Genomic DNA, 23,491 nt, shown 5'->3' with positions numbered 1-23,491 from the left:
TCTCTCCAATACTAGAACTTAAGAGATAATTTGATGACGCTGAATTAAGGGAGATCGTGCCTAGTTGTCCTGTAAGCAACTTTTTCCTTTTTAAAAGTGTGTGTGTGTGTGTGTGTGTGTGTGTGTGTGTGTAAAGAAGGGGCGGGAAGTCTGGGGTTCAATGCAAAAGATGCAGGACTTGACAAAGGATTTATGAAGTTTGTTTAGTCGTTTAGTCATGTCCGACTCTTCGTGACCCCATGGACCAGAGCACGCCAGGCACTCCTGTCTTCCACTGCCTCCCGCAGTTTGGTCAAACTCATGTTCGTTGCTTCGAGAACACTATCCAACCATCTTGTCCTCTATCGTCCCCTTCTCCTTGTGCCCTCCATCTTTCCTAGCATCAGGGTCTTTTCCAGGAAGTCTTCTTTTCTCATGAGGTGGCCAAACTATTGGAGCCTCAGCTTCAGGATCTGTCCTTCCAGTGAGCACTCAGGGCTGATTTCTTAAGAATGGAGAGGTTGGATCTTCTTGCAGTCCATGGGACTCTCAAGAGTCTCCTCCAGCACCATAATTCAAAAGCATCAATTCTTCGGCAATCAGCCTTCTTTATGGTCCAGCTCTCACTTCCATACATCACTACTGTGAAAACCATGGCTTTAACTATACGGACCTTTTTTGGCAAGGTGATGTCTCTGCTTTTTAAGATGCTGTCTAGGTTTGCCATCGCCTTTCTCCCAAGGAGCAGGCGTCTTTTAATTTCGTGACTGCTGTCACCATCTGCAGTGATCATGGAGCCCAAGAAAGTAAAATCTCTCACTGCCTCCATTTCTTCCCCTTCTATTTGCCAGGAGGTGATGGGACCAGTGGCCATGATCTTCGTTTTTTTGATGTTGAGCTTCAGACCATATTTTGCGCTCTCCTCTTTCACCCTCATTAAAAGGTTCTTTAATTCCTCCTCACTTTTTGCCATCAAGGTTGTGTCATCTGCATATCTGAGGTTGTTGATATTTCTTCCAGCAATCTTAGTTCCGGCTTGGGATTCATCCAGCCCAGCCTTTCGCATGATGAATTCTGCATATACAGTATGTTAAATAATCAGGGAGACAATATACAGCCTTGTCGTACTCCTTTCCCATTTTTGAACCAATCAGTTGTAGTTAGCATCCCTAAAACACGCCAGGGAATGTTATTCTTTTGCAGTTTCAATCATTTATGATCAAAAGTATATTTCATGACCACTCTTCATCCTTGTGGAAGGGATTTCAAAACGGCAGCCCCCCCCCCCCCAGCTCGTGTGAATGCACCACCAGCCTTGACACCCAAGTGGGAGATTTCCTATAGAGCATCCCAACGACACCCGGAAATGTGGCTTCCACTTCGTTAGACTGCGCCCCCTTTACTCTCCCCTTTCCGCCGCCTGCCTCAACTCTTCGCCCAGCGACGGCGGTGGGGTGTCTTCCGCATTGCCTGCCGAACCTAGGGGCGGCGAGAAGAAACGAGGGGCGCTTGTGGCTCTTCAGACAAACAACAACAACTCTGTGGAGTTAAGGAGAAGACGTGCGGAAAGAAACGAGGGCGTCATAAATAACCCCCGGGATCAGGCGGCATGTTGGGCAGCCTGAAACGCGCCTGCTGAGGCGAAAGGCCCCCGCCCCGCCAGCCATTCAGCTCAGCGCGCCACAAGGTCAAGAAAGCCCCCTCCCCTTTTCCCAAACTGGCATTTATTGGGGTTTTACCTCCTCTTCTTCCTCCTCGTCGTCGTCCCGAGGGCAGCCGCCGCGATGCCGCTTTACGAGGGCCTCGGGAGCGGCGGCGAGAAGACCGCGGTGGTGATCGACCTGGGCGCGGCCTTCACTAAGTGAGAGGCGTCCCTCGATTTATCCCCCCCCGCCTCCTTCTTCCTCTGGGCGTAGCCGACCCTCCCCGCCCCCCTCTCGCTTATTTGTTGTTGTTGTTATTGCCCTCTCCGCCCCCTCTCGTTAATAATAATAATAACAACACAGTGGTACCTCGGGTTACAGACGCCTCAGGTTACAGACTCCTCTAAACCAGAAATAGTACCTCGGGTTAAGAACTTTGCTTCAGGATGAGAACAGAAATCGCACGGCGGCAGTTGGAGGCCCCATTAGCTAAAGTGGTGCTTCAGGATAAGAACAATTTCAGGTTAAGAATGTACCTCCGGAATGAATTAAATACTTAACCCAAGGTATCACTGTAATGGGACGCGGGTGGCGCTGTGGGTAAAAGCCTCAGCGCCTAGGGCTTGCCGATCGAAAGGTCGGCGGTTCGAATCCCCGCGGCGGGGTGCGCTCCCGCTGCTCAGTCCCAGCGCCTGCCAACCTAGCAGTTCGAAAGCACCCCCGGGTGCAAGTAGATAAATAGGGACCGCTTACCAGCGGGAAGGTAAACGGCGTTCCGTGTGCTGCGCTGGCTCGCCAGATGCAGCTTTGTCACGCTGGCCACGTGACCCGGAAGTGTCTCCGGACAGCGCTGGCCCCCGGCCTCTTGAGTGAGATGGGCGCACAAACCCCAGAGTCTCTCAAGACTGGCCCGTTCGGGCAGGGGTACCTTTACCTTTACCTATCACTGTAATAATAATATTTTCTACCGCCCTTGATCCATAGACCTCAGGGCAGATCACAGCATAAAAATACAAGATATAAACACAAAACTACGTGATGTGTTGGCGTCTCTCCTTTTGCAAGATGATGTCATATTTTTGCCTTTCGCTCCTATTTACTTCCAGGAGGGATGTCGCAGACCTGGAAATTTGGTTTTGGTTTGGTTTTGGTTTATTTCTAGGCCGCTTTTCATTCAAATGAATCAAAAAGGGCACTAAGTAAAGGAGGGGGGTTATTGGGCTGTTGCTTTTATTTGGATTATGTATTTTGTGGTTTTATATTTTGATTTTATTCTGTGAACCGCCCTGAGACCTCCGGGTATAAGGTGGTATATTAATACCTGTTGTTGTTGTTGTTATTATTAGCAGTAGTAGTAGTATCTAGTATCACCCTGAGATGATATGTATTTTGTAGTTTTATATTTTGATTCTATTCTGTGAACCGCTCTGAAACCTCCAGGTATAGGGCGGTATATAAATTCAATTATTATTATTAAAAAAACAGCAACAAATAAATTAATGCATGTATGTATGTTCGCATGCTCGCTCTCCAAAACGCCATAATGTGATTTTACGAACTTCTATCACGCTGCCTCTCACTCGCCTTTTCTCCAAAATTAAAAAAACCCCAGTGCTGCTGCCTTTACCAAAGACACTGTGGGTTGCTGGCTAAAAGCATTTTCTTCTGTTGCCAATCCACACAAAGTTCTTTGGAATAGGTTGGTATATTTATAGAAATACACACATTTACTATTCAATCTTAAAATTCCAGGTGTGGCTTTGCAGGCGAAACAGGGCCAAGATGTGTTATCCCTAGCGAAATAAAGAAACCTGGAATTTCAAAGGTAGGCCCCCTTTTTTTTGTTTAAATGGCTGACTTTTGCTGTATATTAAAAGCTTATTGAATGCAAATCCATTTAAGGTATTTTATCTGTGTTAACCTCTATAACGCTAACGTTAATTTTTCTTTAGCACTATTGTTATTGTGTCCTGAGAAGATTATAATCTGAGTTCAATGCTGGGAAGGAAATGGAGGAAAGACAGGGAAGCAAGATTTAGTTGTTTTGGTTTCTTGAGTTCAGTAACGAAAACATCCCGCCATCATCCATCTACAATAAATAAAACATAAAAAATGGCTGGGCCTTATTTTTGAAATAAGTTGAAATAAGTCCTGTGTTCGACAGATTTATCTGATGTAATACCTTCTCTATCAATATCTGTATAATTACTGGGACAAGTGATGCTGCATTTCTGTGTAAGTTGCTGAGACCTCCTCATAGGATAGGATGACAAGTCATGTGCTTTTAAACTGGTGTAGCCATAAATACAAGGGGTTGAAGGATGTGCTTAAGCTCTCTGGGGTCTTGCGAATAATCCTCCTAGCTAAACACCTGTTGTCGGGTGGCAGTAGTGACATTGGGTGGCATCTTACCCTAAGCAAGGCGGACTGAACTAGGAGATGAGAGAGACTGAGGAGAAGGAGGAGCTTTGTTAGCTAGACCAGTATTGGGCTGCTTGCATAGGGGTCTTGCACAGGAAAAAGTTCACTAGGTTCCCACTAGGTTAAAACTATCGAGAAAGAAACCTGTTGTTATTTTTGAAGCCAATTCAGTGTGTGTGGTGATGATGTTAAAACTGTTTCAAATGGACTTCTTTCACAGCCTGTCAAAGTTGTTCAATACAACATCAATACAGAGGAGTTATATTCGTACCTGAAGGAGTTCATCCACATGCTATACTTCAGGTAGGACATGCCGCTGTAATGACTTTTCCTCTAACAAGCGATTGACTAGGAAATGGATTGCTTAGGTATCCTGTTGCAATACAGTACCATAATGGTTGTATCAAGCATTATAAAGTCTACATCTGCTTTTGAATTGTACATAATTTGGTGTTGCGTCTGTGAAGAGGCTCCCAGAATCGGGAGGTGGCTGCTCTTAGCGTTGAGCTCAGATTGTCTGTGTAAAACAGGTAAGGGGCACCCTCGCTGCCTCAAAGACCATTCTGACCTGCAGCACTCTTTGAATCATACGTAGCCTAAGACACGGGAATTCTGTGCTTGGACTTGTACGTTAGGCTAAGCCAGGATGGGCTGGAACCTTGTATTGGGAATTGGGAACTGGATAATATTGGATCCACCCTTCCCCTGCAAGCCAGTCACCTGACATCAGAATGACAGTGTTTTTAGAAGAAAAATGTCCACCTGCAATTGCAGCTTGAAACCAAAATGCGTCTGCAGGCAGCAAACCACCTCGACAGCACTAGCTAGGGAGTTTCTAGTGGGAAACTCCTTAGTGCAGCTAATCTAAATGGGGCTCACTGTCAGAGTCAACCACTCAACAAGCCCTGCTAGTAACCTTTCATTCAGGAGCTCATTTGGAAGTCCTGATTGTTCCTTCAAGCCCACATCCTTGAATTACTGCTTGTGATATCGGGTGTGGGGCAGGTGGGCATGATTTGGGTAGGGGCGACTGCCTCGCAAGCCATATTGGGACCAGTGCTGGGTCTTATTCGGCCCACAAGCCAAAGTTTCTCCGCCCATGCCGTACGAAGAGTTTAATTCCAAAAGGGGCTTGAGTCAGTTTTGACCAACATTCCATTTGGAAGAAAATTATTTCTGGCTAGCGCCTTTTTTGAATGCAGACACAATTTTCAAGCCTTGCTAACAATGACTTAGGCCCAAAATTTATACAAGATTTTTTATTTTGTATTGGTAGGGCTCATGGCAACATCTCCAGGTCAAAATTGGGGTTTTTGTCAAAATTGGGGTTTTTCTCAAAACTGACTTAAGCCCCTTTTGGAATTAAGCTCTTCATAAACAATGAAGAAAATGTCCTGTCTCAGAAAGGTCATAGCAACTTTAAAGAGCAACATAATCTGTTTTCCGGCCTGTAAGTAAGGGAAGGCAGGGTCTCCTTCCTCATATTTTTCTGTGCAAAGAGGCAGCGTTCCAACATGTGGCTCTGCCCATTCTCCCATCCCAGTCCCATCCATACAACATTATTTCTGGCTCTTGTTGTTTTCTTAATTAGCTATGCAGTCCCGTCTACAATGAAGTAAGTACCACTGTGTTCGAAGGGATTGAATCCCATACAATGGATTGCAGCCTATGTTGAGTGACTGTGGAAATCACCAAAGTCTTGACCGGGGGTGATTAATTTTACAAGAAGAGGTGCCAGCTGTTGATTCTGCTTTCTGGTCTCATCCATTCACTTTTCAGGCACTTGCTGGTAAACCCCCGAGACCGCCGTGTTGTGATTGTGGAGTCTGTACTGTGCCCTTCCCATTTCAGAGAGACGCTTACAAGGGTTTTGTTCAAATATTTTGAGGTAATACATTCCAGACGTCTGCTGCAGCTACCTGTCTACTTCTCTAGGTTTCTTGGCTTGCTTGTGGGGAAAGCAGCTGCTGAGCTCACCTTTTCTGTAGCTGCTGTATTAACGGTTGAATAATGGCCAAAGCCTGGATCTCGGCTCAGTTCCACAACAGCACCTGCAAAGCAATCCCCTTAAAATGGAGCTTAATAAGATGGCCAGGTGCTGGAGACCTGCCTTTGCAGTTCCAACATGAACCTGCTGGGTGGTCCAGCCTAGAACCCCGTACCTGCCCCAATGGTGCTTATGGAGCATCCTCACTCGCAAAGTTTTCCATACCAACCTGAATAGAAGAAGAAGAAGAAGAAGAGTTTGGATTTGATATCCCGCCTTTCACTCCCCTTCAGGAGTCTCAAAGCGGCTAACATTCTCCTTTCCCTTCCTCCCCCACAACAAACACTCTGTGAGGTGAGTGGGGCTGAGAGACTTCAGAGAAGTGTGACTAGCCCAAGGTCACCCAGCAGCTGCATGTGGAGGAGCAGGGAAGCGAACCCGGTTACCCAGATTACATGACTACCGCTCTTAACCACTACACCACACTGGCTCACATAGGCAGGGTAGACAGGTATTCACAGAGCTACCGTATTTTTCGCCCCATAAGACACACTTTTTCCCCTCCAAAAATGAAGGGGAAATGTGCCTGCGTCCTATGGGGCTAATGCAGGCTTTTGCTGAAGCCTGGAGAGCGAGGGGGTCGGTGCGCACCGACCCCTCTCGCTCTCCAGGCTTCAGGAAGCTATTCGCAACCCTCGGGAGACCGGCTCCGAGGGTTGCGCAGAGCTGCCTGCAGTCCCGGGATCAGCGCAGCTTTGCGCGGCCACCAGGAGCCGGGGGGCGAAGCTCCGCCCCGCTCCTGGTGGCCGCGCAGAGCTGCCTGCAGTCCTGGGACCAGCACAGCTCTGCGCTGCCATCTGGAGCGGGGCGCTAAGCTCTGCCCCACTCTCGGTGGCCGCGCAGAACTGCCTGCAGTCCTGGGACCAGCGCAGCTCTGCGCTGCCATCCGGAGCGGGGCGCTAAGGTCTGCCCCGCTCCCAGTGGCTGCGCAGAGCTGCATGCAGTCCCGGGATCAGCACAGCTCTGCCCATCGCCAGCCCCACAAGCTCGGGGGACAGCGGGGAGGCAGAGCGTGCCTTCCCACTGTTCCCCGACCTGGTTCTTCCAGCCCCGCACCTGGGGGGGGGGGGAATAATTTTTTTTTTCTTTATTTCCCCCCCAAAAAACTAGGTGCATCCTATGGGCCGGAGCGTCCTATGGGGCGCAAAATACGGTAGTCAAAGGCAAGAGGAAGCTCTATTGAGCAAGGGGGAGATTTGTGTGTATATCAGAGCCCTTGCACCTGCAGAAGAGTGCTGAATTATTATGATTGTTTATAAATATTAATATAATAATATATTTTATTTATACCCCGCCCTCCCCAGCCAAGGCCAGGCTCAGGGCGGCTAACAAGCAATAAGCAATAATAAAAACAAGTTGAATGAATACAACTTAAAAACAGGATTAAAATACAACATTAAAACATTAAACCATGCAGCCTCATCACAGGAGGAGAAAGGAAAAAAGAAAGGCTTGACTCCAAACCAAAGGCCAGGCGGAACAGCTCTGTCTTACAGGCCCTGCGGAAAGAAATCAGATCCTGCAGGTCCCTGGTCTCATGAGGCAGAGCGTTCCACCAGGCCGGAGCCAGTGTTGAAAAAGCCCATCTACGTAATTAAAAGACACAGTTTCACCAAAACATTAAAATGAATATCCATAGTTAAAATATGCAGCAAGCTCATTAAAACAGTGCAGTGGTTAAAACAGGATCTTCAGATCAAGAGAGCAGGAGAATGCTTGTCTAAACAGCTGTGTCTTCCAAGAGCCGGCGGAATGCCAGTACTGATGGGGGCCACTCATATTTCAGCAGGGAAGGAATTCCAGAACACTGGCGCCACCAGTCCAAAAGCCCAGCTCTGTTATCACAAGGGCAGCTTTCTCCAACCTAGTGTCCTAGGCGTCCCAGGCTACAAACACTCTTAAGGTCCCATCTGCACTATTATGTCCAACCCAGTATCCTACCACTTTAAACATGATGGCAGCTTCCCCCAAAGAACCCTGGGAGATGTAGTTTTATGTGGGTGCAATTCCCATAGTGATTTAACAATCACTCTTCTCAGGGAATTCTGGGAATTGTAGCTCTGTGTGGGAAATGGGGGTCTCCTAACAACTCCCAGCTCCCGTAGAAAACTACAGCTCCCAGGATTCTTTGAGGGAAACCATGGCTGTCTAAAGTGGTGCTGCTTTAAATGTATCATGCAGATGGGACTTAGCTCCCTCTTTCAAATACATCTAAAGGGAAGAGCAGTAGCCTGTCTCACTGCATGATAATTATTTGAATATGAGGGCTCAAGATGGTAAAGCATGGTACTATAGAAATTTATAGAGTTTTATAGGCCCATATCCTTTTGAACCTTAGCTACCAGTTGCCTCAGAAAAGCAGGTCCTTGATGCTTCCAGACCTTCTAAATTTTCTTGCAATGTGTTCAGCTTGTCACCTCTGTGTTCCTTCCAGGTTCCTTCTGTGCTCTTTGCCCCAGGCCACCTGATGTCTCTCCTGACCCTTGGGATCAATTCTGCTATGGTTTTGGATTGTGGCTACACAGAAAGTATGGTGCTCCCTGTATCTTTTTTTTTACCCTCCGGTGTGACTACTTCAAGAGGAAAACATTAATCAAGACAGCTTTTAACTCCCACAGTCAACCACCACAACGGCATCATTGGCACGGGAGGCCTGTTTGTCTCATGTCTGTCTTTGCCAAACTTTCGGAAGACACTTGATTCTTACCCATGCTGGCCTTATGAGGTCACACTTGCTTCTGCAACATACTTTCATCACAATTCCATTCCTTTCTGTCTCACATTCTCCCTCTTTCCATATCATGAATACAAAAAGATAGTCGAAACAAAATAAAAAAAATTCTTCCAGTAGCACCTTAGAGACCAACTAAGTTTGTTATTGGAATGAGCTTTCGTGTGCATGCACACTTCTTCAGATACACTGAAACAGAAGTCATGGGACCCTTATATATAGTGAGAGGGTGGGGAGGGGTATTACTCAGAAGGGTGGTGGGAATGGGTGATTGGCTGATAGGTGTGGTAAACCTGTTGACGACTGTTAACGACTGCAATTGGTCTTACAGGAAAAAGCAAGGAATGAGATGGCTAAAAATAGGAGAACATTCTATACAAGATCTCAAAGTAGCTGTCTTATTACAAAATAATTTCAGAAATAGACTGGAAAGAGAAGTTGCTGAATTGCAACTTATTACCATACTTAAAACCATGGAGAGACCTGGTCTGAATAGAGACATGGGATTCTTATCTCATTATACATGATAACGCCATCTCGGCCATCTCACCCCTTGCTTTTTCCTGTAAGACCATGAAAGCTCATACCAATAACAAACTTAGTTGGTCTCTAAGGTGCTACTGGAAGGAATTTTTTTATTTTGTTTCGACTACGGCAGACCAACACGGCTACCTACCTGTAATTAAAACAAAAAGATAGTGTGTCACTGGACTGCTTCCAGCCCTCCAAAAGACATTTCTCAAGCTTTTGGAGAGCTCAGGGCTGCGGTAGTTGGAGCCAAACAATATAAGTTTATCTTCTTTCCTCTTTGGCCCATTTGACTTGCCAGTTGGTTGTATGGAGAAGGAAGCAGCTGTTAGAAAGATGGTGCTTGTGTGATTCTTGTACCTGGTACAGTGGTACCCCGCAAGACGAATGCCTCGCAAGACGGAAAACCCGCAAGACGAAAGGGTTTTCTGTTTTGGAGGCGCTTCGCAAGACGAATTTCCCTATGGGCTTGCATCGCAAGACGAAAGCCCATAGGGAAATGCTGGCAGTCGGGAGCAAAGACTTTCGCCCACAGCCGGCCTTCAGAAGAGGACCTCTTCTGAAGGCCGGCGGGGGGCAAAAGTCTTTGCTCCCCCCCCGCCTGCCTTCCCCCCCGCCTGCCCCGGGCGATCTTAAAATGCTGGCGGGCGGGAGCGAAGCGTTCGCTGCCGACCCCCAGCATTTTAAAATCTCCCCGTGTCCCGGGGAGATTGGGTCAGGAGCGAAGCGTTCGCTGCCGACCCCCATCATTTTAAAATCTCCCCCTGTCCCGGGGAGATTTTAAAATGTTGGGGTTCGGTAGCGAACGCTTCGCTCCCGACCCCCAGCATTTTAAAACGCTGTTCCGAAGGGGGGGGGCGGGAACACCTGCCCCAGCCGCCCCACTTAGGAACGCTGTTCCGAAGCGGGGAGGGGGGGCGGGAACACCTTCTGAAGGCGGGCAGGGGGCGAAAGTCTTTGTCCCCCCTGCCTGCCTTCCCAGGGGCTTTTAAATCGCCCCGGACAGCGGAGAAGTCCTCCGCTGTCCGGGGCGATTTTAAAATGCCGCTCGCTGGTATTTTAAGATCGCCCGGACAGTGGAGAAGTCCTCCGCTGTCCCGGGGTTTTTTTAAAATGCTGGGGGTGGGAAGAAAAGCCCTTGTCCCCCCCCCCAGCCTTCAGAAGAGGTCCGGGGACAGACTGTCCCCGGACCTGGTCTGAATGTGGTTTCCCTAGGAACGCATTAATTGATTTTCAATGCATTCCTATGGGAAACCGTGCATCGCAAGACGAAAAACTCGCAAGACGAAGAGACTTGCGGAATGAATTAATTTCGTCTTGCGAGGCACCACTGTATATCGTAAATACTATTCATGAAACATCCTTAGCTGCTTGCAGATCTATGAAGGAATTCCAGTTCTGAACTGCTGGGGGGCGCTACCATTGGGAGGAAAAGCCATTCACAAGTAAGTTGACAGAAAATATTTTTGCAAAGTTGAATGGGACCCTGTGGGACACCTATACATATATAAAAGGATGTCACATAGGGGAGGGAGAAAGGTTGTTTTCTGCTGCTCCAGAGAAGCGGACACGGAGCAATGGATCCAAACTACAAGAAAGAAGATTCCACCTAAACATTAGGAAGAACTTCCTGACAGTAAGAGCTGTTCGACAGTGGAATTTGCTGCCAAGGAGTGTGGTGGAGTCTCCTACTTTGGAGGTCTTTAAGCAGAGGCTTGACAACCATATGTCAGGAGTGCTCTGATGGTGTTTCCTGCTTGGCAGGGGGTTGGACTCGATGGCCCTTGTGGTCTCTTCCAACTCTATGATTCTATGATTCTAGTCCGACCCCCTGCAATGCAGAAATCTGAACTAAAGCATCCATGACAGATCGTCAGCCAACCTCTGCTTAAAAACCTCCAAAGAAAGTCCACAACCTTCCATTTGTTGGAATTCTGCCTGGGTCAGAGGAATGTGCCACAGCGTAGGCACCGGCAGATATTCCTGTCGACCTCCCCGCGTCTCCACTCTGCTGATAAGCAGGCGAGGTCCCGGCGATTCATCTCAGATGTGTGAGAGGAACACACCGATCATCGTCTCTCCCCTTTGGTGTCCCCCAAGGAGGGGAAAGAAGCAGACAGAAAACTATTTACATCTTTTATTTCTGTCTCTCATATCAGTACAGAGAAACATGTCTGCACTCGACAACAGCAAGAAGAAACTCCTCCCATGTACTTCCAGTACAGGTCATATGACACACACACTGAGCTAACATCCGGTGCTCAGTACAGAATGGACTGCCCCTTTGTTTCCATGGCAACAGTCACAAACATCCTGTCTGGCTTTCCAGCCACAAGCAGCTGACTGAGCTGCTGGAGCATTTGCTTGCTGCAGCATTGGTGCTTTATGGTAACACTCTTACTGTCAGAAAGTTTTGCCCGATGTTTAGTTGGAATCTCCTTTCTTGTAATTTGAATCCACTGGAACAGGAGAAAACAAGCTTTCTCCATCTTCCATGTGACGTCCCTTTAGATATTTGTAGATGGCTCCCATATCTCCTCTCAGCCTCCTCTTACCCAACTCCTCCTCCCATTCCTCATAAGGCTTGGCTTCCAGACCCTTTAGCATCTTGGTCGCCCTCCTCTGCACTCATTCCAGCTTGTCAACATCCTTCTTAAATTGTGGCACCCAGAACTGGACACAGTATTCCAGGTGTGGTCTGACCAAGGCAGAACAGAGTAGTACTATTCCTTCCCTTGATCTGGACGCTAGACTTCTTTTGATGCAGCCTGGAATAGCATTAGCTTTTTTTTGCTGCTCATAAGGAGAAAGATTTCCCACCAGTCCTCCAAGCATGACATCTGAAACGTGAGAGCATCCTCCAGTTGCCTTGCAGGCCTTTGTGGAGTAGTTAACATTGGCTGGCGGTGAGCCACTGTCCGTCTCATAAATACTAGGAGCAGAATGTTGGAAATGGCTTGTTGTGTGTTGCCTGAATGCTATTTTTTGCTAAATCACCTTTTTTGCAATCCTTTAGAGAACTGGAGTACCAGCTGCTGGAGCAAAGCACTGTGGATACAGGAACCACCAAAGGACAGAGCCTTCCCTCGGTGATGGGTAACTATTATTACAATTAATGAGAGGCGGGTGTTGCTTATTGGAACTGTTCAGAGGAGAATGGGCTAAATCCCCTCTCCTCCCATTCGATTTTTTAAAAATATAGTTTTTATTAAATTTTCGGTTTTACAATTTCAGATAAACATTTTACATACTTGAAATATCAATGACTTCCTTTCTCTTTCTTAAATCCCTTATCTTAAATCCCTGCATATTTTACAAAAACTATACCAATTTTCCATTATTACGTCCGTCAAAAATTATTTTCACTGTTGAATTAATCTTAATGCTGCCAGCATTTTCATCTGTACATAATTATTTTACATATATACAGTAAATGTTTTCCAATCTTCTTTAATGTGTGTTCTTCTTGTTCTCTTATTATTCTACAGGTGAAACTCAAAAAATTAGAATATTGTGGAAAAGTTCATTTATTTCAGTAATTCAACTTAAAAGGTGAGACTAATATATGAGATAGACTCATGATATGCAAAGTGAGATATGTCAAGCCTTTATTTGTTATAATTGTGATGATCATGGCGTACAGCTGATGAAAACCCCAAATTAACTATCTCAGAAAATTAGAATATTAAATGAAATCAGCAAAACAAGGATTGCAAATAGAGCAATATTGGACCTCTGAGGAGTAGAAGCATATCTCGCTTTGCATGTCGTGAGTCTATCTCATATATTAGTTTCACCTTTTAAGTTGAATTACTGAAATAAATGAACTTTTCCACAATATTCTAATTTTTCAAGTTTCACCTGTATATGTTGAAGTCTGCAATCTGTGCATATTCCATCAGCTTAAGTTGCCATTCTTCTTTAGTCGGGACCTCGCTCATTTTCCACCTCCCATCCGATTATTGTTACTAAAAGAAAAGTAGAAAGCAAACCTTTTCAGGTTAGAAAAGGGAGTGTCAGAAATGGTTCATGAATTCTTATTGCCCCTAAGAAGCAGTGATCCACATGCATTACTGAATCTGTTGGTTTCCAGCCATGAGCATGTTGGTTGAAAACATGAGAGCCCTTCTGCTGGATCAGACCAAAGACTCATCTGCATCCTTTTCTCACGATGGCTGCCTCTGGGAAGCCTCAAGTTGGGCCTGAGGACAATATTCAGAGACAATATTCCCTGCTCTGCTGCATACAGTGGTGCCTCGCAAGACGAAAAGAATCCGTTCTGTGATTCTCTTCGTCTAGCGGTTTTTTTCGTCTTGCGAAGCAAGCCCATTGAAGGATTAGCGCTATTAGAGGCTTTTAGAGGCTTTTAGAGGCTTTTAGTGGCTTATCTGCTGATCGGATCAGCTGATGAGCGGCTTAGCGGCTAAGAAAAGGGGGGAAGGGGGGGAAACAGCAGGAACTCGCAAGACATTGTCGTCTTGCGAAGCAAGCCCATAGGAGATTCGTTTTGCGAAGCACCTCCAAAACGGAAAACTCTTTCGTCTAGCAAGTTTTCCGTCTTGCGAGGCATTCGTCTTGCGGGGCACCACTGTAATTGGGGGGGGGGGATGTTATCAGGTGTCTGAAGGATGAGGCGCAAAGTTCCACACACTGCAGTTGTCTTGTTACTGTAGAGAATATGTGTGTTTTTAATAATTGGATTATTTTGAAGGACTCTTCTGCTCATTTGTACTAAATTCTAAGTGCATTCTGTCTTTAGGTGCTTACAGTTCTGTTGATGCTGTTTGAGCTAAACCTATTTTATCTGTAAGCCGCCTTGAGTCCCTGTAAGGGAAAAGGGTGGGGTATAATCATCATCATCCTGTATTTTAGGTTCTGTTCCAGAAGACATTGTAGAAGACATCAAAGGTAAGATGACTGCCTTCATACAAATCTTCGTTTTCCTTTCATCCAGAAATCGCCATCTTTAGAGCTATGAAATAGATTGAAGAAAGGTAGAGTTCAGTGGGACTTATTCCCAGGAAAGGGAGCACAGATTTGTAAACTTTGCTAGGCAATTTCCACCTCCCATTTCATTGGAGGGAGCAAACCGTTCCTAAAATGGATTGCCTTGATTTTAATTGATTGCCTCATTCTTGCTGGTATAATCTTAATATTTACAACGAGATAAAGGTTTCATTTTTGGAATAATAATTTTTCAGAGTAGTATCTACAGTTATATCAAAAATTACTGATTTGTTTATACTATTAGAAATGCATTGACAGATAATTATGAAATTATTGTGAGGTTTAATAAGTTAGCTGTATTTGGACAACTTTTCTGCTGTACTTTATTGGAAGGAGGAAAAATAAACATTTCCTTAATAACTGTTTAAATAATTTATTTAACTAAAACAATAACATTATAGCATATGTATCTATGTTTGTTAACTGATGTGTTTAAAGAATAAAAAAACACAACAACCTTAAATGAGTTTTAGCACACATGAATAACTTAAAACAAATCCTTATTTCCTGATGAATAGCCTTTGCACTATAACGTAACTTAAATAGAAAACTATCTTTAGAAAGATTTTTCCTCCAAAAGCATTTTATTTTAAAAATCCAATTTAAATTTTAAAAAAATCCAATTTAAATTTTAAAAATCCCATTTTTTTGATATATATTTTTTAATCATTGGCTTTTTCCACCCTGATCAGTGTAATATGCTCAAACCGGCCTGCTCCGGTGAGTAACCTGACTGCTGAATTCTGCACTAGCTGAAGTTTCTGAACAGTCTTCAGAGGCAGCCCCACATATAATGAATTGCAGTAATCCAGCCTAGAGGATACAGAGCATAGACAACAGAAGTTAAGCTATCCCTCTCCAGATAGGAGCGCACCTGGGCCACATGTCGAAGCTGATGGAAGGCACATTGCAACAGTGAGGCCACCTGGGCCTCAGGCGACATATAATTATAATTATAATTATTATTATTATTATTATTATTATTAATTTATTTGTACCCTGCCCATCTGGCTAGGTTTCCCCAGCCACTCTGGGCGGCTTCCATATAAACCCAAAATACACTAAAATCACACATTAAAAACTTCCCTGAACAGGGCTGCCTTAAGATGTCTTCTGAATGTCAGGTAATTGTTGATCGCTTTGACATCTGAAGGGAGGGCGTTCCACAGGGCGGGTTAAACCACCGAGAAGGCCCTCTGCCTTGTTCCCTGTAGCTTTGCTTCTCGCAGTGAGGGAACCGCCAGAAGGCCCGCGGCGCTGGACCTCAGTGTCCAGGCAGAACGATGTGGGTGGAGACGCTCCTTCAGGTATACTGTGTCAAGAGCAGGCAACCTCCCATCCGTACACCCATTAAAAGGACTGTATAGACCAGCAGTTCTCAACCTGTGGGTCCCCAGATGTTGTTGGACTACAACTCCCATCATCCCTAGCTAGCAAGGCCAGAGCTCAGGGATGATGGGAGTTGTAGTCCAACAACTGGGGAACCACAGGTTGAGAACCACTGGTATAGACTGTTAGGCTGAGAACAGTTCTGAAACCATTTCTGCTCATCTCCAAAGTTCGCACCTGTTTCGTGAGCGACCTCCAGCGGGGGCTGAAAATCCAGGCGGCGAAATTCAACCTCGACGGCAGCGCTGAGGTATGCGCGGAAGGAGCTGGATTTCCCCTTTCAGTAAGAATGAACTTGATTTCCTTCTCTTTTGCTTTTCGCCTTCTGACAGCCGCTCTTGTATTGCAGCGCCCCACTCCACCTCCAGACGTGGACTATCCGTTGGACGGAGAGAAGATTTTGCACGTGAACGGAGCAATCAGGTTAGAAACACAGCGGGGTTTTGCAGCGTGAAAGCAGGAGTGAAGTTGCCCGTCCGTCGCAGATTAAGCTGATGGACTATGCTGGAATGGCCAAAATGACCAGAAGAATAAGGAATCGGAGAGACCAAAATGTTAATAAGGAATGGGGGAAATATATAATTTATCTTCAAAATCATTGTGAACAATTAAAATTTTTAGCAGGATTGGAATGATACTTCTAGTTGAATGTTGGACTGTGGTTGTAATGGTGATCTAATAGAATTGGATGAATAGAGAGGATGCAGGAGGAAAAAAAGTTAACATAAGGACCCAAAAAGGGGAGGAAGTACATGGGAATTTATGGAATTCTCTCCTTTTTTTGGTTGGTTGACGAATGCTTGTAAATTTCAAAATCTGAAAATTAAATAATTTTATCTTTAAAATAATAGAATAAGTTGCCCATCCATTGCGCCAGTGTGGGGTTAGAGTGTTGGACTATGACTTTGAGAGACCATGGTTCAAATGGTGATGAACAGATCACGCTAGTAGGGTTGCAAGAAGTTTTGTAGGGAGGACTATTTGAAATATTGCAATAATAATAATAATAATAAATTTTATTTATATCCCGCCCTCCCCAGCCAAAGCCGGGCTCAGGGCGGCTAACAACAATCAAATAATCAAACAATCAAATAATCTAACATTCTAAAACATTTCATTATAACAATTAATTAAAATCAAATTAATGGCAGCCATTAAGCAAAGTTCTGTGCAGGTTGCCAGAGGAGGGAGTCAGGCTGGGCCCTGACCAAAGGCCTGGTGGAACAACTCTGTTTCTCTGCAAGAAAGACTATGAGAAGAATTGTTAGTTAATGATAATTGAGTGTAATAGAGAGATTAAGAAATGCAGATTAAGTGAAAAAGAACAAAAAATCATCAGAGGTGTTGATGGAAGTCTAAAATATTGTATAAGATAAGAAGGTAAAGGTAAAGGAACCACTGACCATTAGGTCCAGTCGTGGCCGACTCTGGGGTTGCGGCGCTCATCTCGCTTTATTGGCCGAGGGAGCCAGCGTACAGCTTCCGAGTCATGTGGCCGGCATGACTAAGCCGCTTCTGGCGAACCAGAGCAGCGCACGGAAACGCCGTTTACCTTCCCGCTGGAGCGGTACCTATTTATCTACTTGCACTTTGAGGTGTTTTCGAACTGCTAGGTTGGCAGGAGCAGGAACGAGCGACGGGGGCTCACCCCATCGCGGGGATTCGAACCGCCGACCTTCTGATCGGCAAGTCCTAGGCTCTGTGGTTTAACCCACAGCGCCACCTGCGTCCCTTTTTCCCAAGAGGTAATGATGGCCAAAAACTTGGATGGAAGCTGTCTGTGGACAAACACCGGCTCCCTCAGCCTATAGAGCGAGATGAGCACGCAACCCCAGAGTCGGTCACGACTGGACCTAATGGTCAGGGGTCCTTTACCTTACCTCTTGGGAAAGGAAATTCCATAATTCTAGCTATGCACAGGACTTTATTTTGTGTGTTCTGCATCTTACAATATTCAGTTATATCCTGTGTTCTAGTAGTAAGAGAGAGAGATAGAAAAACGCCGCTCTCTTTTGACTTGCTGTGTAGATGTGAAGGCCGCTATCCAAAACACTGTCATCCCTGACGGCTCAGCTGGCAGCCTTGTAAACCCACATAGCCAAACAGAAGGAGCAACAAACTTTGTCCCGTGGGGGTGTCCTCATGTCGATTTCCCCCCTTCGGTTCGGCAGCTGGGAGGAGTTGGGTGGCGTCTTCTGATCCCTTGTTCTAAGTCTGGATTACTCAAAAGCCTCCATTTGCTTCTTTCCAACAGGGATTCTGTCGTCGAAATACTTTTTGAGCAGGACAACGAAGAAAAATCGGTGGCTACTTTGATCCTGGATTCACTGGTTGAGGTACTATGGTTGGCATTTTGCTTCTCTGGGTTCCTCCCTCTCCGCCAGTGATGAATCTCCCATCCCCACCATACAGAGCGCACTCATTCTGCAAACTAACTGGCCCTTCTGTCCAAGAGCAGAAGATAAGCTTCCTCCAACCTTCCGCCGTGCGCCATTTTCTCCCAGTTGCCGGGACGGACTCCCTTTTTGCGCCCCATAATTCACCGAATTTTAAAAAGTTCAGAGTTTTAAAGCAATGCTCGGATTAGCTCCGCAAGTTATAAGTCCGAATTCGTTATTAATTTTGGAAGCTGGCCACTTTCATAAGAAGCCTGAGACTTCACAGTGTGGGTTTGAAGCTGCTCCCCCCTCGTGCCTGCAGCTCAATCCCATCCCCGAGTCTATTATTAAGACCCGGGGAGCAAGATAGCACTTCTGGGCACCGCTGGGTACCACGTCCCTCACGATCTATTCCTGAAGTTCCGAGGTCCGCGTAGACTTCGCAAAACCTCTCAAATAACCGCCACACCGCTCAAGACCCCCCAGAGGGTTATCTCACACTTCTTTTCATTGCCGTGGCTCCGCCGGAAGTTCAGAAGATAAGCTTTCTTAGCAAAGCTACAATGAACCTCTTGGCAGCCACGCAGTTTCAGTCATGTTGTCTGCCAATCCTCTGGTTGATCTGCCCCTCTCCCTGCCATCTGCTGCCCACTTTCCTCCCCCTCCCCCCCCCCCGCAGATCAGTATATAGCTACACAAACAGGGACATTGTGGCAGACCTGCAAGCTGCACACCAGCCCTTGTTGAGCCTGTGGCCCAAGTGAATCATTCTCTCTCCTCCCTTTCTCTGCCAGTGCCCGATAGACACCAGGAAGCAGCTGGCTGAGAACTTGCTGGTGATTGGCGGCACCGCCATGTTGCCAGGATTCCTGCACAGATTGATGGCAGAGATAAGGCACCTGGTGGAGAAGCCCAAGTATAAGGAGATGCTGGCATCCAAGACCTTCCGAGTGCACACGCCACCAGCCAAGCCCAACTGCGTGGCCTGGTTAGGAGGTAAGTCTGAGACGCCTGTGAGTTAACTTTGGGATTCTTTGAGGGGCTCACAACTCGAGAACGGGGCCTCCTCTGCAGTGGCTCCCCGTCTGTGGAATGCTCTCCCCAGGGAAGTCTGCCTGGCGCCTTCATTATACACCATGGGTAGGCAAACTAAGGCCTGGTGGCCGGATCTGGCCCAATCACCTTCTAATTCCGGCCCATGGACGGTCTGGGAATCAGCGTGTTTTTACACAAGTAGAATGTGTGCTTTTATTTAAAATACATCCCTGGGTTATTTGTGGGGCATAGGAATTCATTCATTTTCTTTTTCTTTTTTCAAAATTTAGTCCAGCCCCCAACAAGGTCTGAGGGACAGTGGACCGGCCCCCTGCTGAAAAAGTTTGCTGACCCCGTTATACACCTTTAGGTGCCAGGCAAAAACGTTCCTTTATATCCAGGCCTTTGACTGACCTGATCGACTTTCTGTACCCTTTTAAAATACAGCTCTGTTTTGGGGGAGGGGGGTATTATTGGGTTATTATTTTTACTTTGATTTTATGTATTGTTATCTTTTATGTGAGACCCCTGAGACCTCTGGGTATAGGGTGATATATAAATTTAACAAATAATAATAATTATTAATAATAATAACAACTCTAGCCCTGATGCCATACCAAGATCGATCCAGAGGTGCCCAAGTGCGAATGAAGCCCAATGAAACAAATGCTTCTTGTCCCAAGAGTCTTTAATTCCTGCTTTCTGTTCCGTGTTACAGGAGCAATCTTTGGAGCCCTCCAAGACATCCTGGGCAGTCGTTCTGTGTCGAAAGAATACTACAACCAGACAGGTCGCATCCCCGACTGGTGCTGCCTCAATAATCCTCCGTTGGAAATGATGTTTGATGTTGGGAAAACGCCCCCGCCCCTGATGAAAAGGGCCTTTTCCACAGAGAAGTAGGAGTCTGGCTGAGACACGGGTCTTGTTTGCATTGCTGCCCTTCCTTCCTTCCTTCCTCCCTTCCTTCCTTCCTTCCTTCCTCCCGTCTTCCCTTCTCCTGAGATTGGACTGTGATGGAGCTGGAAGCACACATTCAAGCAAGCCAGCAAGGGTCCAATTCTGGAGCAGGAGACAAGCTATCAGCCACTTCCGCTTCCCCAACTTAAGATGATACCCCAATGATAATGTTTATTTATATGTACAGTCATTACAAGGGCCTGAGCTTTCAACCTTTGCTGTTATTTAAAGCATTCTAAAACTTGTCAGAACCTGAAACCGCACTTCCAGTGTTCTCTGCCAAACTCAATGTAACGTTTTATTTCACAGTAGTTCATTAAAATGTGCAATTTATCAGTATTTGTGCGTGTGTGTTTTCTCCACCCATCCTCCTAGAGTAAGCTTTCATGCAGCTGACCCTTGTTTCCCAAAGCTTTGTTTTTGTTGTCATTTAGTCGTGTCCGACTCTTCGTGACCCCCTGGACCAGAGCACGCCAGGCACTTCTGTCTTCCACTGCCTCCCGCAGTTTGGTCAGACTCATGCTGGTAGCTTCGAGAACACTATCCAACCATCTCATCCTCTGCCGTCCCCTTCTCCTTGTGCCCTCCATCTTTCTCAACATCAGGGTCTTTTCCAGGGAGTCTTCTCTTCTCATGAGGTGGCCAAAGTAATGGAGCCTCAGCTTCAGAATCTGTCCTTCCAGTGGGCACTCAGGTCTGATTTCCTTCAGAATGAGGAGGTTTGGTCTTCTTGCGTCCATGGGACTTTCAAGAGTCTCCTCCAGCACAATAATTCAAAAGCATCAATTCTTCGGCAATCAGCCTTCTTTATGGTCCAGCTCTCACTTCCCTACATCACTACTGGGAAAACCATAGCTTTAACTATACGGACCTTTGTTGGCAAGGTGATGTCTCTACTTTTAAAGATGCTGTCTAGGTTCATCATTGCTTTTCTCCCAAGAAGCAGGCGTCCCAAAGCTTACACCATAATAAATTGGTTAAAGATGCTACAAGACTTTGCTTTTCCTGCACAGATTAACACTTCTACCCCTCTGGAAGTTTCCCCCCCTTTTGAGTCTTTTTTGTGTTCTCAGGCCTGCTTTGCCAAAGGCTTGAAGTGAAATCTTACACCTCTATCAGATTAAATGACCTTGAGTCCTCAAAAGCTTACACCATAGTATATTTGTTAGTCTTTAAGGTACCAGAAAACACTCTCTTTATATCAAACAGTACTGTCTTTTTTCACTCGCTCACTACCAAAGTCCCTCATGGTGATCTCTGCCTGCTGACAGTCGCCTCAGAGTTACCTGAGGTGGGATCTTTTGGATTGAGGCAACCATTGTTGTAATAATAATAATAATAATAATAATAATAATAATAATAATAATAATAATAATAATAATAATTATTATTATTATTATTATTATTATTAATTTATTTATTTATACACCGCCCTTCCCTGTTCAAAAACCAGGCTCACGGCGGCTGACAACAAATCTAAAACACTTTAATTATAAAAACAGCATAAACTACAGTATAAAAACATGAATAACAAATAAAATTCAAAAATAAAAAATCAATTTGATAATCCCCAGGGCTAGCTGGCTGAATTGGTCCTACTTGGGCCAGTGAGGAGACCAGGGGAGAATTAGCTGTGGGGTCTCAGGGCGGGTGATCTTCATAAAAGGGGAGGGGAAGGGAAGGGAAATAAAAAATCAGGCTGGATTCAAATTAAAGGCCAGGCGGAATAGTTCTGTCTTACAGGCCCTGCGGGAGGAGATTAAATCCTGAAGGGCTCTGGTCTCATGGACAGAGCATTCCACCAGGTCGGAGCCATCACTGAAAAGGCCCTGGCCCTGGTGGAGGATAGTCTGACCTCCTTAGGGCCCTTGTAACCATCCTTTTCTTGCTAAGTTGGGTGGCCATGTGCCCTACTTTACAGATGGAAATCCTTGATTTGAAGGCATCCTCTGCTCAAAGGATGCTCTGGTCAAAGTCCAAAGAGAAAGAATAGTTTAAATATAAAGAATAAGGGAATAGGACAGGAACTGCCCATCAACAGTGAGCACCTAGACAACAGATTGAGCAGACACACACATCGCACATCACCGTCTTCCTGGCTAGGGTGAGATGTGTTTCTGCGTATATCATAACTTATTTCCATATATGCACCTATGTATAAATTAGCATGTGCAAATTTTCTTTAAAAACTATTTTTATTTGATTTTACAAGTATAAAATTATAACAATACAACCATATACAGTACATCCACATTTAAGGATTTCTCTGAATCTCTGGACTTCTCACCTTCCCCTCCATGGGTCCTATTTTTAACCTTTTCTACTGCATATTTTTTCAGTAGTCCATATTTTATATACGTAACTCCATTATCTCCATAGTACTTGCGACATTACAAGTGTTCCTGCAATTCTGCTAATGTTTTCATCTGCTTACAGTGGTCTCCAAGATAAATTATAAATTTTCCCCATTCTTTTTTGAAGTTTCTGTCTTCTTGGTTCCTGAGCTTTCTGGTCAGTTTTGCCGTTTTGGTGTAGTCCAAGAGTTTGAATAAATAAAAATAATTAGCAAATTGTCCAGTTGCACCTTAGAGACCAACTAAGTTTGTTCTGAAGAAGTGTGCATGCACACAAAAGAGACAGAATAATAACAGGAAAACCCCCAGAAACCCAGAAGACAAAAGTCAGAGACTGATGTGCATTATAATGGGTGAAATAAGTATTTGATCCCCTATCGACCATCCAGATGTCAGGCTACCTGGTATCTTCACTGTATGTAAGGAGCTGAGATTTGAAGCACCTGCTGTAAGGGAGAGGTCTTACCTGTAATCCCAGCTCGTTAACATAGAATCATAGAGTTGGAAGAGACCACAAGGGCCATCGAGTCCAACCCCCTGCCAAGCAGGAAACACCATCAGAGCACTCCTGACATATGGTTGTCAAGCCTCTGCTTAAAGACCTCCAAAGTAGGAGACTCCACCACACTCCTTGGCAGCAAATTCCACTGTCGAACAGCTCTTACTGTCAGGAAGTTCTTCCTAATGTTTAGGTGGGATCTTCTTTCTTGTAGTTTGGATCCATTGCTCTGTGTCTGCTTCTCTGGAGCAGCAGAAAACAACCTTTCTCCCTCCTCTATGTGACATCCTTTTATATATTTGAACATGGCTATCATATCACCCCTTAACCTCCTCTTCTCCAGGCTAAACATGCCCAGCTCCCTTAGCCGTTCCTCATAAGGCATCATTTCCAGGCCTTTGACCATTTTGGTTGCCCTCCTCTGGACATGTTCCAGTTTGTCAGTGTCCTTCTTGAACTGTGGTGCCCAGAACTTGACACAGTACTCCAGGTGAGGTCTGACCAGTCAGTACCTGTACAAAAG

At 45.5% G+C, this 23,491-nt stretch overlaps 1 protein-coding gene across 2 annotated transcripts; it reads left to right on the top strand.

Moving 5' to 3' along the window:
* Positions 1-1,651: 1,651 nt before the first annotated feature.
* Positions 1,652-20,454, top strand: ACTR10 (actin related protein 10). 2 transcript variants are annotated; one of them, XM_082218626.1, is made up of 13 exons: positions 1,656-1,840; positions 3,375-3,447; positions 4,264-4,346; positions 5,823-5,931; positions 8,525-8,632; positions 10,727-10,794; positions 12,366-12,445; positions 14,222-14,257; positions 15,916-15,995; positions 16,095-16,168; positions 18,000-18,081; positions 18,918-19,119; positions 19,877-20,454. In XM_082218626.1, exons 1-13 carry the CDS (start codon positions 1,764-1,766, stop codon positions 20,056-20,058), a joined length of 1,254 nt encoding a protein of 417 aa, XP_082074752.1. In that variant the 5' UTR covers positions 1,656-1,763; the 3' UTR covers positions 20,059-20,454. The 2 variants fall into 2 exon arrangements, with proteins under 2 accessions (XP_082074751.1, XP_082074752.1); XM_082218625.1 differs by having other exon boundaries at positions 1,652-1,840; positions 15,916-16,168.
* Positions 20,455-23,491: the final 3,037 nt, after the last annotated feature.

This window comes from Podarcis vaucheri (assembly GCF_965113315.1).
Source record: "Podarcis vaucheri genome assembly, chromosome: 1".
Lineage (NCBI taxonomy): Eukaryota > Metazoa > Chordata > Lepidosauria > Squamata > Lacertidae > Podarcis > Podarcis vaucheri.
Note: the sequence above shows the minus strand (reverse complement) of the source record. Positions and strands in the feature narration are given on the sequence as shown.